This window comes from Taudactylus pleione, unplaced genomic scaffold, assembly GCF_031769625.1.
Source record: "Taudactylus pleione unplaced genomic scaffold, aTauple2 ptg001655l, whole genome shotgun sequence".
Classification (NCBI taxonomy): domain Eukaryota; kingdom Metazoa; phylum Chordata; class Amphibia; order Anura; family Myobatrachidae; genus Taudactylus; species Taudactylus pleione.
The window spans coordinates 123,393-135,931 of NW_028286052.1; the positions used below are offsets into that span (position 1 = coordinate 123,393).

Here is a 12,539-nt window from a genome sequence, read left to right on the forward strand (position 1 = left end):
CCTCACTATCTACCCCATCTGTGTCACCCCTGTCTGTCTGCCCCTCACATTCCACAGCATATATCCAAACCCACTGCTCCATCCTCACTATCTACCCCATCTGTGTCACCCCTGTCTGTCTGCCCCTCACATTCCACAGCTCATATCCGAACCCCCTGCTCCATGCTCCTTCCTCACTATCTACCCCATCTGTGTCGCCCCTGTCTGTCTGCCCCTCACATTCCACAGCACATATCCTAGCCCCCTGCTCCATGCTCCTTCCTCACTATCTACCCCATCTGTGTCACCCCTGTCTGTTCCTCACATTCCACAGCTCATATCCTAACCCCCTGCTCCTTCCTCACTATCTACCCCATCTGTGTCACCCCTGTCTGTCTGCTCCTCACATTCCACAGCTCATATCCTAACCCCCTGCTCCATGCTCCTTCCTCACTATCTACCCCATCTGTGTCACCCCTGTCTGTCTGCCCCTCACATTCCACAGCTCATATCCTAACCCCCTACTCCATGCTTCTTCCTCACTATCTACCCCATCTGTGTCACCCCTGTCTGTCTGCCCCTCACATTCCACAGCACATATCCTAACCCCCTGCTCCATGCTCCTTCCTCACTATCTACCCCATCTGTGTCACCCCTGTCTGTCTGCCTCTCACATTCCACATCTCATATCCTAACCCCCTGCTCCATGCTCCTTCCTCACTAACTACCCCATCTGTGTCACCCCTGTCTGTCTGCCCCTCACATTCCACAGCATATATCCTAACCCCCTGCTCCATGCTCCTTCCTCACTATCTACCCCATCTGTGTCACCCCTGTCTGTCTGCCCCTCACATTCCACAGCACATATCCTAACCCCCTGCTCCATGCTCCTTCCTCACTATCTACCCCATCTGTGTCACCCCTGTCTGTCTGCCCCTCACATTCCACAGCACATATCCTAACCCCCTCTCCATGCTCCTTCCTCACTATCTACCCCATCTGTGTCACCCCTGTCTGCTCCTCACATTCCACAGCACATATCCTAACCCCCTGCTCCATGCTCCTTCCTCACTATCTACCCCATCTGTGTCACCCCTGTCTGTCTGCCCCTCACATTCCACAGCACATATCCTAACCCCCTGCTCCATGCTCCTTCCTCACTATCTACCCCATCTGTGTCACCCCTGTCTGTCTGCCCCTCACATTCCACAGCACATATCCTAACCCCCTGCTCCATGCTCCTTCCTCCCTATCTACCCCATCTGTGTCACCCCTGTCTGTCTGGCCCTCACATTCCACAGCACATATCCTAACCCCCAGCTCCATGCTCCTTCCTCACTATATACCCGACCTGTGTCACCCCTGTCTGTCTGCCCCTCACATTCCACAGCACATATCCTAACCCCCTGCTCCATGCTCCTTCCTCACTATCTACCCCATCTGTGTCACCCCTGTCTGTCTGCCCCTCACATTCCACAGCACATATCCTAACCCCCTGCTCCTTCCTATCTGCCCCATCTGTGTCACCCCTGTCTGTCTGCCCCTCACATTCCACAGCTCATATCCTAACCCTCTGCTCCATGCTCCTTCCTCAGTATCTACCCCATCTGTGTCACCCGTCTGTCTGCCCCTCACATTCCACAGCACATATCCTAACCCCCTGCTCCATGCTCCTTCCTCACTATCTACCCCATCTGTGTCACCCCTGTCTGTCCTTCACATTCCACAGCTCATATCCTAACCCCCTGCTCCTTCCTCACTATCTACCCCATCTGTGTCACCCCTGTCTGTCTGCCCCTCACATTCCACAGCACATATCCTAACCCCCTGCTCCATGCTCCTTCCTCACTATCTACCCCATCTGTGTCACCCCTGTCTGCTCCTCACATTCCACATCACATATCCTAACCCACTGCTCCATGCTTCTTCCTCACTATCTACCCCATCTGTGTCACCCCTATCTGTCTGCTCCTCACATTCCACATCACATATCCTAACCCCCTGCTCCATGCTTCTTCCTCACTATCTACCCCATCTGTGTCACCCCTGTCTGTCTGCCCCTCACATTCCACAGCTCATATCCTAACCCCCTGCTCCATGCTCCTTCCTCACTATCTACCCCATCTGTGTCACCCCTGTCTGTCTGCCCCTCACATTCCACAGCATATATCCTAACCCACTGCTCCATGCTCCTTCCTCACTATCTACCCCATCTGTGTCACCCCTGTCTGTCTGCTCCTCATATTCCACAGCTCATATCCTAACCCCCTGCTCCATGCTTCTTCCTCACTATCTACCCCATCTGTGTCACCCCTGTCTGTCTGCTCCTCACATTCCACATCACATATCCTAACCCCCTGCTCCATGCTTCTTCCTCACTATCTACCCCATCTGTGTCACCCCTGTCTGTCTGCCCCTCACATTCCACAGCTCATATCCTAACCCCCTGCTCCATGCTCCTTCCTCACTATCTACCCCATCTGTGTCACCCCTGTCTGTCTGCCCCTCACATTCCACAGCATATATCCTAACCCACTGCTCCATGCTCCTTCCTCACTATCTACCCCATCTGTGTCACCCCTGTCTGTCTGCTCCTCATATTCCACAGCTCATATCCTAACCCCCTGCTCCATGCTTCTTCCTCACTATCTACCCCATCTGTGTCTCCCCTGTCTGTCTGCCCCTCACATTCCACAGCACATATCCTAACTCCCTGCTCCATGCTTCTTCCTCACTATCTACCCCATCTGTGTCACCCGTCTGTCTGCCCCTCACATTCCACAGCTCATATCCTAACCCCCTGCTCCTTCCTCACTATCTACCCCATCTGTGTCACCCCTGTCTGCTCCTCACATTTCACAGCTCATATCCTAACCCCCTGCTCCATGCTTCTTCCTCACTATCTACCCCATCTGTGTCACCCCTGTCTGTCTGCCCCTCACATTCCACAGCACATATCCTAACCCCCTGCTCCATGCTCCTTCCTCACTATCTACCCCATCTGTGTCACCCCTGTCTGTCTGCCTCTCACATTCCACAGCTCATATCCTAACCCCCTGCTCCATGCTCCTTCCTCACTATCTACCCCATCTGTGTCACCCCTGTCTGTCTGCCCCTCACATTCCACAGCACATATCCTAACCCCCTGCTCCATGCTCCTTCCTCACTATCTACCCCATCTATGTCACCCCTGTCTGTCTGCCCCTCACATTCCACAGCACATATCCTAACCCCCTGCTCCATGCTCCTTCCTCACTATCTACCCCATCTGTGTCACCCCTGTCTGTCTGCTCCTTACATTCCACAGCTCATATCCTAACCTTCTGCTACATGCTCCTTCCTCAGTATCTACCCCATCTGTGTCACCCCTGTCTGTCTGCCCCTCACATTCCACAGCACATATCCTAACCCCCTCTCCATGCTCCTTCCTCACTATCTACCCCATCTGTGTCACCCCTGTCTGCTCCTCACATTCCACAGCACATATCCTAACCCCCTGCTCCATGCTCCTTCCTCCCTATCTACCCCATCTGTGTCACCCCTGTCTGTCTGGCCCTCACATTCCACAGCACATATCCTAACCCCCTGCTCCATGCTCCTTCCTCACTATCTACCCCATCTGTGTCACCCCTGTCTGTCTGCCCCTCACATTCCACAGCACATATCCTAACCCCCTGCTCCTTCCTCACTATCTACCCCATCTGTGTCACCCGTCTGTCTGCCCCTCCCTTATAGAATGTAAGCTCTTTCGAGCAGGGCCCTCTAGCCTCTTGTGCTTCTCCCTACTGTAATTTCATTAATCTATAACTCCCCACTAGGGAAACTAATACTTGGCTGCTTATGTGGGTGTAAAGGTCGCTAATATAACAATGTTTATTATCCGTGTCCTGCTTTGTATTGTAAGTCGCTGTTTACTTATTTGTTTATGTAATGTGTAAGGTGCTGCGGAACACTTATGGCGCCTTATAAGTGATAATATGTACACACACACACATACGCCATATATATATATATATATATATATATATATATATATATATATATATATATACACACACACTCACACACAATAGACAAAAAACCTTACGGTGTCACATGTCCCATTGAGGCTGCTTAGACATGATCTGAAAATTCACAAAACCTATTGATTTTCTGCCACTCAAACTTCAAAAAGCAATGACATTATGATCATTAAGGCTGACGCCTTAATGGACGTGTTCCTTGCGTAATACAGATATGGTATGCCATCACACCCTGTGGTTAACTGCAAATTCAGCACTGTCACAGAATGAGATTGCTGTCACTCACAAAATGGTGGAGCTGCTAATTCACAGAATTGTGTCCTCATTGGAATACACACATGCAGTCTATGCAACTGAGGTCTGAGCAGAGAATAGAGCTGTGCAGCACACAGCCTGAAGGTCATTTTATACAATATTTCCAATAATTTTGTGGCTCAAACAAAGTTTGTGTACATAAATAAATTTCATGTATTTTTCTTATACACCTTATACACAGACAAAAGCACAAAGTAACAGCGCTGTGGATAACCCAAATCAATAACTATACATAATTTTAGTGATATATGTGGCCATGTGCAAAACGCAATGTGTTTGAAAATAATGAAACACCTATTATTAAAATAGAGACAATTACACATATATATTAAATAAAAAACAATTGTGCCACGCAGTTATAAATAAATATAACAATTTAATAATTATCTGGTATTCGTATCAATGCATAAGGAGTAACAATACATCAAAAAAAGCATGAACCAGCAAAAATCAAAGGTTTCATTATATCTCAGTCATGCTGGAAATATTCCGGATTTTGAAATGGGAGACTCAAATATATATACACACACATATACATACATACATATATATACATATACACACACACTATATACGTACGTACATACACACACACACACAATATACACACACACACACACTATATACGTACGTAGGTACACACACAGACAATAACTTACCACGCCTCTTCGATGAAATTAACAACAAATTTCCGGACTTCTACAGATTTATCTGCCTGGAAAGCGATAATTTCCTACACACAGAGATTGTGGGATTAGACAGCGGAAGGAGACACCTCGCACTTTCCATACTCACTTACTGTATGCAGACGTCACTTACATCAAGGAAGTTATCCAGCAGGGTGGGGTCCTTGTTTATTATAAGCTCCTGAACCTGGAAAGCAAAGGAATAAATGTGTAATACATACGAGTGCGCTCAGCCCCAGGATCCCCGCACAGCACAGCGCTCAGCCCCAGGATCCCCGCACAGCGCTCAGCCTCAGGATCCCCGCACAGCGCAGCGCTCAGCCCCAGATACCCGCACAGCGCTCAGCCCCAGGATCCCCGCACAGCGCAGCGCTCAGCCCCAGGATCCCCGCACAGCGCAGCGCTCAGCCCCAGGATCCCCGCACAGCGCAGCGCTCAGCCCCAGGATCCCCGCACAGCGCAGCGCTCAGCCCCAGGATCCCCGCACAGCGCAGCGCTCAGCCCCAGGATCCCCGCACAGCGCAGCGCTCAGCCCCAGGATCCCCGCACAGCGCAGCGCTCAGCCCCAGGATCCCCGCACAGCGCAGCGCTCAGCCACAGCCCCAGATCCCCACACAGCGCAGTGCTCAGCCACAGCCCCAGATCCCCGCACAGCGCAGTGCTCAGCCACAGATCCCCGCACAGCGCAGTGCTCAGCCCCAGGATCCCCGCACAGCGCAGTGCTCAGCAGCAGCCCCAGATCCCCACTCAGCCACAGCCCCAGATCCCTGCGCAGCGCAGTGCTCAGCCCCAGATCCCTGCGCAGTGCTCAGCCCCAGGATCCCCGCACAGCGCAGTGCTCAGCCACAGCCCCAGATCCCCGCGCAGTGCAGTGCTCAGCCACAGCCCCAGATCCCCGCACAGTGCTCAGCCACAGCCCCAGCCCCCCGCGCAGTGCAGTGCTCAGCCACAGCCCCAGATCCCCGCACAGCGCAGTGCTCAGCCACAACCCCAGATCCCCGCACAGCGCAGTGCTCAGCCACTGCCCCAGATCCCCGCACAGCGCAGTGCTCAGCCACAGCCCCAGATCCCCGCACAGCGCAGTGCTCAGCCACTGCCCCAGATCCCCGCACAGCGCAGTGCTCAGCCACTGCCCCAGATCCCCGCACAGCCCAGTGCTCAGCCACAGCCCCAGATCATCGCACAGCCCAGTGCTCAGCCACAGCCCCAGATCCCCGCACAGCGCAGTGCTCAGCCACAGCCCCAGATCCTCGCACAGCGCAGTGCTCAGCCACAGCCCCAGATCCCGCACAGCGCAGTGCTCAGCCACAGCCCCAGATCCCGCACAGCGCAGTGCTCAGCCACAGCCCCAGATCCCCGCACAGTGCTCAGCCACAGCCCCAGATCCCAGCACAGCGCTCAGCCACAGATCACAGCGCAGTGCTCAGCCCCAGCCCCATCCCCGCACAGCGCAGTGCTCAGCCCCAGATCCCCGCACAGCGCAGTGCTCAGCCCCAGATGCCCGCACAGCGCAGTGCTCAGCCCCAGATGCCCGCACAGCGCAGTGCTCAGCCACAGCCCCAGATCCCCGCACAGCGCAGTGCTCAGCCACAGCCCCAGATCCCCGCACAGCGCAGTGCTCAGCCACAGCCCCAGATCCCCGCACAGCGCAGTGCTCAGCCACAGCCCCAGATCCCCGCACAGCGCAGTGCTCAGCCACAGCCCCAGATCCCCGCACAGCGCAGTGCTCAGCCACAGCCCCAGATCCCCGCACAGCGCAGTGCAGTGCTCAGCCACAGCCCCAGATCCCCGCACAGCGCAGTGCTCAGCCACAGCCCCAGATCCCCGCACAGCCCTGTGCTCAGCCACAGCCCCAGATCCCCGCACAGCGCAGTGCTCAGCCACAACCCCAGATCCCCGCACAGCGCAGTGCTCAGCCACAACCCCAGATCCCCGCACAGCGTTCAGCCCCAGATCCCAGCACAGCGCTCAGCCCCCCGCACAGCCTCACCTGCTTCAGCATGGTAATTTTAGAGTCATTTGTGGCAAGTGCAGCCGTGTTCAACAATTCCACAACCTGAAATGATGTAAGCAGGCATTAACATCACATACCCGTGAGGTACTTACCTAGAGCTCGCTCTCGGAGGTGACATGTGGCACACCGACCCAGGAGAGGAGGTTAGGGCACTTCTCTCAATCCATAACCCAACCACCACCCAACATAGCAAACTGGAACAGGACTGGGCCAAACCCAAGCAGAACAGGTCAGAATAGAGACACCCAGGGGACTGACCACACTAGACCCTCTCCCACATTTCTCCCTATGTTAGCTAAACAAGGCCGACAAGGGCCGTACAGACTCATGGCATGTCTATGGGTTACTGCACCTGAAAATCTGGGAGAAAGGGGGTGGGGGTATTTTGGGGAGTAGGACCAGATGGGCACCTGACACAGCCAATCATCTGAAGCCAAGTGGCTCCAGGATGAGGAAAGGGCCACAGCATGCCTGGCATTGTGGTATATATGGTGCAGGGCTGGCCCAGCGTTCCTCCCCATTATACCTTATGTCTGCCAGGAGATGTCAGTTACCAAACCCCACAGGAGAGAGCGGGCGCCCATCCTGGAGCCTCTAATAACCCAGCCTCTAATTACCGAGTACCACTCCTCTTGCAGCCTCTAAGTACCCAGTGCCACTCCTCCTGAAGCCTCTAATTACCCAGTGCCACTCCTCCTGCAGCCTCTAATTACCCAGTTGCACTCCTCCTGGAGCCTCTAATTACCCAGTTGCACTCCTCCTGGAGCCTCTAACTGCCCAGTGCCACTCCTACTGCAGCCTCTAATTACCCAGTGCCACTCCTCCTGTAGCCTCTAATTACCCACTGCCACTCCTCCTGGAGCCTCTAATTACCCAGTGCCACTCCTCCTGCAGCCTCTAACTACCCAGTGCCACTCCTCCTGCAGCCTCTAAGTACCCAGGTGCCACTCCTCCTGCAGCCTCTAAGTACCCAGGTGCCACTCCTCCTGGAGCCTCTAATTACCCAGTGCCACTCCTCCTGGAGCCTCTAAGTACCCAGTGCCACTCCTCCTGGAGCCTCTAAGTACCCAGTGCCACTCCTCCTGGAGCCTCTAATTACCCAGTGCCACTCCTCCTGGAGCCTCTAAGTACCCAGTGCCACTCCTCCTGCAGCCTCTAAGTACCCAGGTGCCACTCCTCCTGCAGCCTCTAAGTACCCAGGTGCCACTCCTCCTGGAGCCTCTAATTACCCAGTGCCACTCCTCCTGCAGCCTCTAAGTACCCAGTGCCACTCCTCCTGGACCCTCTAATTACCCAGTGCCACTCCTCCTGCAGCCTCTAAGTATACAGTGCCACTTCTCCTGGAGCCTCTAAGTACCCAGGTGCCACTCCTCCTGCAGCCTCTAAGTACCCAGGTGCCACTCCTCCTGGAGCCTCTAATTACCCAGTGCCACTCCTCCTGCAGCCTCTAAGTACCCAGTGCCACTCCTCCTGGACCCTCTAATTACCCAGTGCCACTCCTCCTGCAGCCTCTAAGTATACAGTGCCACTTCTCCTGGAGCCTCTAAGTACCCAGTGCCACTCCTCCTGGAGCCTCTAATTACCCAGTGCCACTCCTCCTGCAGCCTCTAATTACCCAGTGCCACTCCTCCTGCAGCCTCTAATTACCCAGTGCCACTCCTCCTGCAGCCTCTAATTACCCAGTGCCACTCCTCCTGGAGCCTCTAAGTACCCAGTGCCACTCCTCCTGGAGCCTCTAATTACCCAGTGCCACTCCTCCTGGAGCCTCTAAGTACCCAGTGCCACTCCTCCTGCAGCCTCTAAGTACCCAGGTGCCACTCCTCCTGCAGCCTCTAAGTACCCAGGTGCCACTCCTCCTGCAGCCTCTAAGTACCCAGGTGCCACTCCTCCTGGAGCCTCTAATTACCCAGTGCCACTCCTCCTGCAGCCTCTAAGTACCCAGTGCCACTCCTCCCGGACCCTCTAATTACCCAGTGCCACTCCTCCTGCAGCCTCTAAGTATACAGTGCCACTTCTCCTGGAGCCTCTAAGTACCCAGTGCCACTCCTCCTGGAGCCTCTAATTACCCAGTGCCACTCCTCCTGCAGCCTCTAATTACCCAGTGCCACTCCTCCTGCAGCCTCTAATTACCCAGTGCCACTCCTCCTGCAGCCTCTAATTACCCAGTGCCACGCCTCCTGCAGCCTCTAAGTACCCAGTGCCACTCCTCCTGGAGCCTCTAAGTACCCAGTGCCACTCCTCCTGGAGCCTCTAAGTCTCCAGTGCCACTCCTCCTGGAGCCTCTAAGTACCCAGTGCCACTCCTCCTGCAGCCTCTAATTACCCAGTGCCACTCCTCCTGCAGCCTCTAATTACCCAGTGCCACTCCAAGTACAATAATCCAACCGCTCGCTGCGTAAATGAAGGGGCTCCTGCCAACCAGCCGCACAGCTACACCAAGGCTGAGTCAGTGCAGGGCCTCCGCCACGCGCACACCCACACACACACACACACCTCCACACACACACCCCCACACACCCGCACACACACACACCCGCACACACACACCTGCACATACACTCACCTTCTCAGACGTGGACACGACATCACACGCCACCTCTTCCTGGGAGAAAAACTGAGACGCCATACTGACTGCCATGTCTACAACGAAAAGATGGATTATAATTACTCTGGGGAAACACACACACTTATTTCCGGCTCAGTCCCTTATCTCGGGCTCAGTCCCTTATCTCGGGCTCAGTCCCTTATCTCGGGCTCAGTCCCTGTAAAAGGCATGCCATTCCCCTTAGCAGCTGTTCTTCTCCTCAACAAAGCAAAATCCTCATTAATAGGTAAATTTAGCGCTACGCACCCTACTCCCACCATGCACAGGACACCGTAGGTAGGCTATACAATATATACATATACTACTGGCTGAGCATGAATCCATCTATTTCCAAAAAAAATTACATTCTGTAGCTTCAAACCAACTACCCTCATGTACTATAATTATTACACTTTATTTATAGGGCGCCACAAGTCGTCCGCAGCTCCGTACAGCGGGCAAAACGCCGAGACAGCACAGGCCACAGCTGGTGTGTAAGAGGAGTGTGACATGAGAACAGGAGGAGGAGGAGATGTACAGTGTAGCTGGTGTGTAAGAGGAGTGTGACATGAGAACAGGAGGAGGAGATGTACAGTGTAGCTGGTGTGTAAGAGGAGTGTGACATGAGATCAGGAGGAGGAGGAGATGTACAGTGTAGCTGGTGTGTAAGAGGAGTGTGACATGAGATCAGGAGGAGGAGGAGATGTACAGTGTAGCTGGTGTGTAAGAGGAGTATGACATGAGAACAGGAGGAGCAGATGTACAGTGTAGCTGGTGTGTAAGAGGAGTGTGACATGAGAACAGGAGGAAGAGGAGATGCACAGTGTAGCTGGTGTGTAAGAGGAGTGTGACATGAGAACAGGAGGAGGAGGAGATGTACAGTGTAGCTGGTGTGTAAGAGGAGTGTGACATGAGAACAGGAGGAGGAGGAGATGTACAGTGTAGCTGGTGTGTAAGAGGAGTGTGACATGAGAACAGGAGGAGGAGATGTACAGTGTAGCTGGTGTGTAAGAGGAGTATGACATGAGAACAGGAGGAGGAGGAGATGTACAGTGTAGCTGGTGTGTAAGAGGAGTGTGACATGAGAACAGGAGGAGGAGATGTACAGTGTAGCTGGTGTGTAAGAGGAGTATGACATGAGAACAGGAGGAGGAGGAGATGTACAGTGTAGCTGGTGTGTAAGAGGAGTGTGACATGAGAACAGGAGGAGGAGGAGATGTACAGTGTAGCTGGTGTGTAAGAGGAGTGTGACATGAGAACAGGAGGAGGAGATGTACAGTGTAGCTGGTGTGTAAGAGGAGTGTGACATGAGAACAGGAGGAGGAGGAGATGTACAGTGTAGCTGGTGTGTAAGAGGAGTGTGACATGAGAACAGGAGGAGGAGGAGATGTACAGTGTAGCTGGTGTGTAAGAGGAGTATGACATGAGAACAGGAGGAGGAGGAGATGTACAGTGTAGCTGGTGTGTAAGAGGAGTGTGACATGAGAACAGGAGGAGGAGATGTACAGTGTAGCTGGTGTGTAAGAGGAGTATGACATGAGAACAGGAGGAGGAGGAGATGTACAGTGTAGCTGGTGTGTAAGAGGAGTGTGACATGAGAACAGGAGGAGGAGATGTACAGTGTAGCTGGTGTGTAAGAGGAGTATGACATGAGAACAGGAGGAGGAGGAGATGTACAGTGTAGCTGGTGTGTAAGAGGAGTGTGACATGAGAACAGGAGGAGGAGGAGATGTACAGTGTAGCTGGTGTGTAAGAGGAGTGTGACATGAGAACAGGAGGAGGAGGAGATGTACAGTGTAGCTGGTGTGTAAGAGGAGTGTGACATGAGAACAGGAGGAGGAGGAGATGTACAGTGTAGCTGGTGTGTAAGAGGAGTATGACATGAGAACAGGAGGAGGAGGAGATGTACAGTGTAGCTGGTGTGTAAGAGGAGTGTGACATGAGAACAGGAGGAGGAGGAGATGTACAGTGTAGCTGGTGTGTAAGAGGAGTGTGACATGAGAACAGGAGGAGGAGGAGATGTACAGTGTAGCTGGTGTGTAAGAGGAGTATGACATGAGAACAGGAGGAGGAGGAGATGTACAGTGTAGCTGGTGTGTAAGAGGAGTGTGACATGAGAACAGGAGGAGGAGGAGATGTACAGTGTAGCTGGTGTGTAAGAGGAGTATGACATGAGAACAGGAGGAGGAGGAGATGTACAGTGTAGCTGGTGTGTAAGAGGAGTATGACATGAGAACAGGAGGAGGAGGAGATGTACAGTGTAGCTGGTGTGTAAGAGGAGTATGACATGAGAACAGGAGGAGGAGGAGATGTACAGTGTAGCTGGTGTGTAAGAGGAGTATGACATGAGAACAGGAGGAGGAGGAGATGTACAGTGTAGCTGGTGTGTAAGAGGAGTATGACATGAGAACAGGAGGAGGAGGAGATGTACAGTGTAGCTGGTGTGTAAGAGGAGTGTGACATGAGAACAGGAGGAGGAGGAGATGTACAGTGTAGCTGGTGTGTAAGAGGAGTGTGACATGAGAACAGGAGGAGGAGGAGATGTACAGTGTAGCTGGTGTGTAAGAGGAGTATGACATGAGAACAGGAGGAGGAGGAGATGTACAGTGTAGCTGGTGTGTAAGAGGAGTATGACATGAGAACAGGAGGAGGAGGAGATGTACAGTGTAGCTGGTGTGTAAGAGGAGTATGACATGAGAACAGGAGGAGGAGGAGATGTACAGTGTAGCTGGTGTGTAAGAGGAGTATGACATGAGAACAGGAGGAGGAGGAGATGTACAGTGTAGCTGGTGTGTAAGAGGAGTATGACATGAGAACAGGAGGAGGAGGAGATGTACAGTGTAGCTGGTGTGTAAGAGGAGTATGACATGAGAACAGGAGGAGGAGGAGATGTACAGTGTAGCTGGTGTGTAAGAGGAGTGTGACATGAGAACAGGAAGA

General features: G+C 53.2%; 1 protein-coding gene across 1 annotated transcript in view; it reads right to left on the minus strand.

The window, feature by feature from the left end:
• Nucleotides 1-12,539, minus strand: part of SYMPK (symplekin scaffold protein) — a 72,092-nt gene that overhangs the window by 48,350 nt on the left and 11,203 nt on the right. Inside the window, exons 2-5 of the mRNA XM_088464335.1 lie at nt 9,579-9,655; nt 6,993-7,058; nt 5,136-5,189; nt 4,976-5,049 (exon numbers count right to left, since the gene is read on the minus strand). Coding sequence (XP_088320461.1) covers nt 4,976-5,049; nt 5,136-5,189; nt 6,993-7,058; nt 9,579-9,653 — 269 coding nt within the window. The 5' untranslated portion in view covers nt 9,654-9,655. The remainder of the gene's footprint in view (nt 1-4,975; nt 5,050-5,135; nt 5,190-6,992; nt 7,059-9,578; nt 9,656-12,539) is intronic.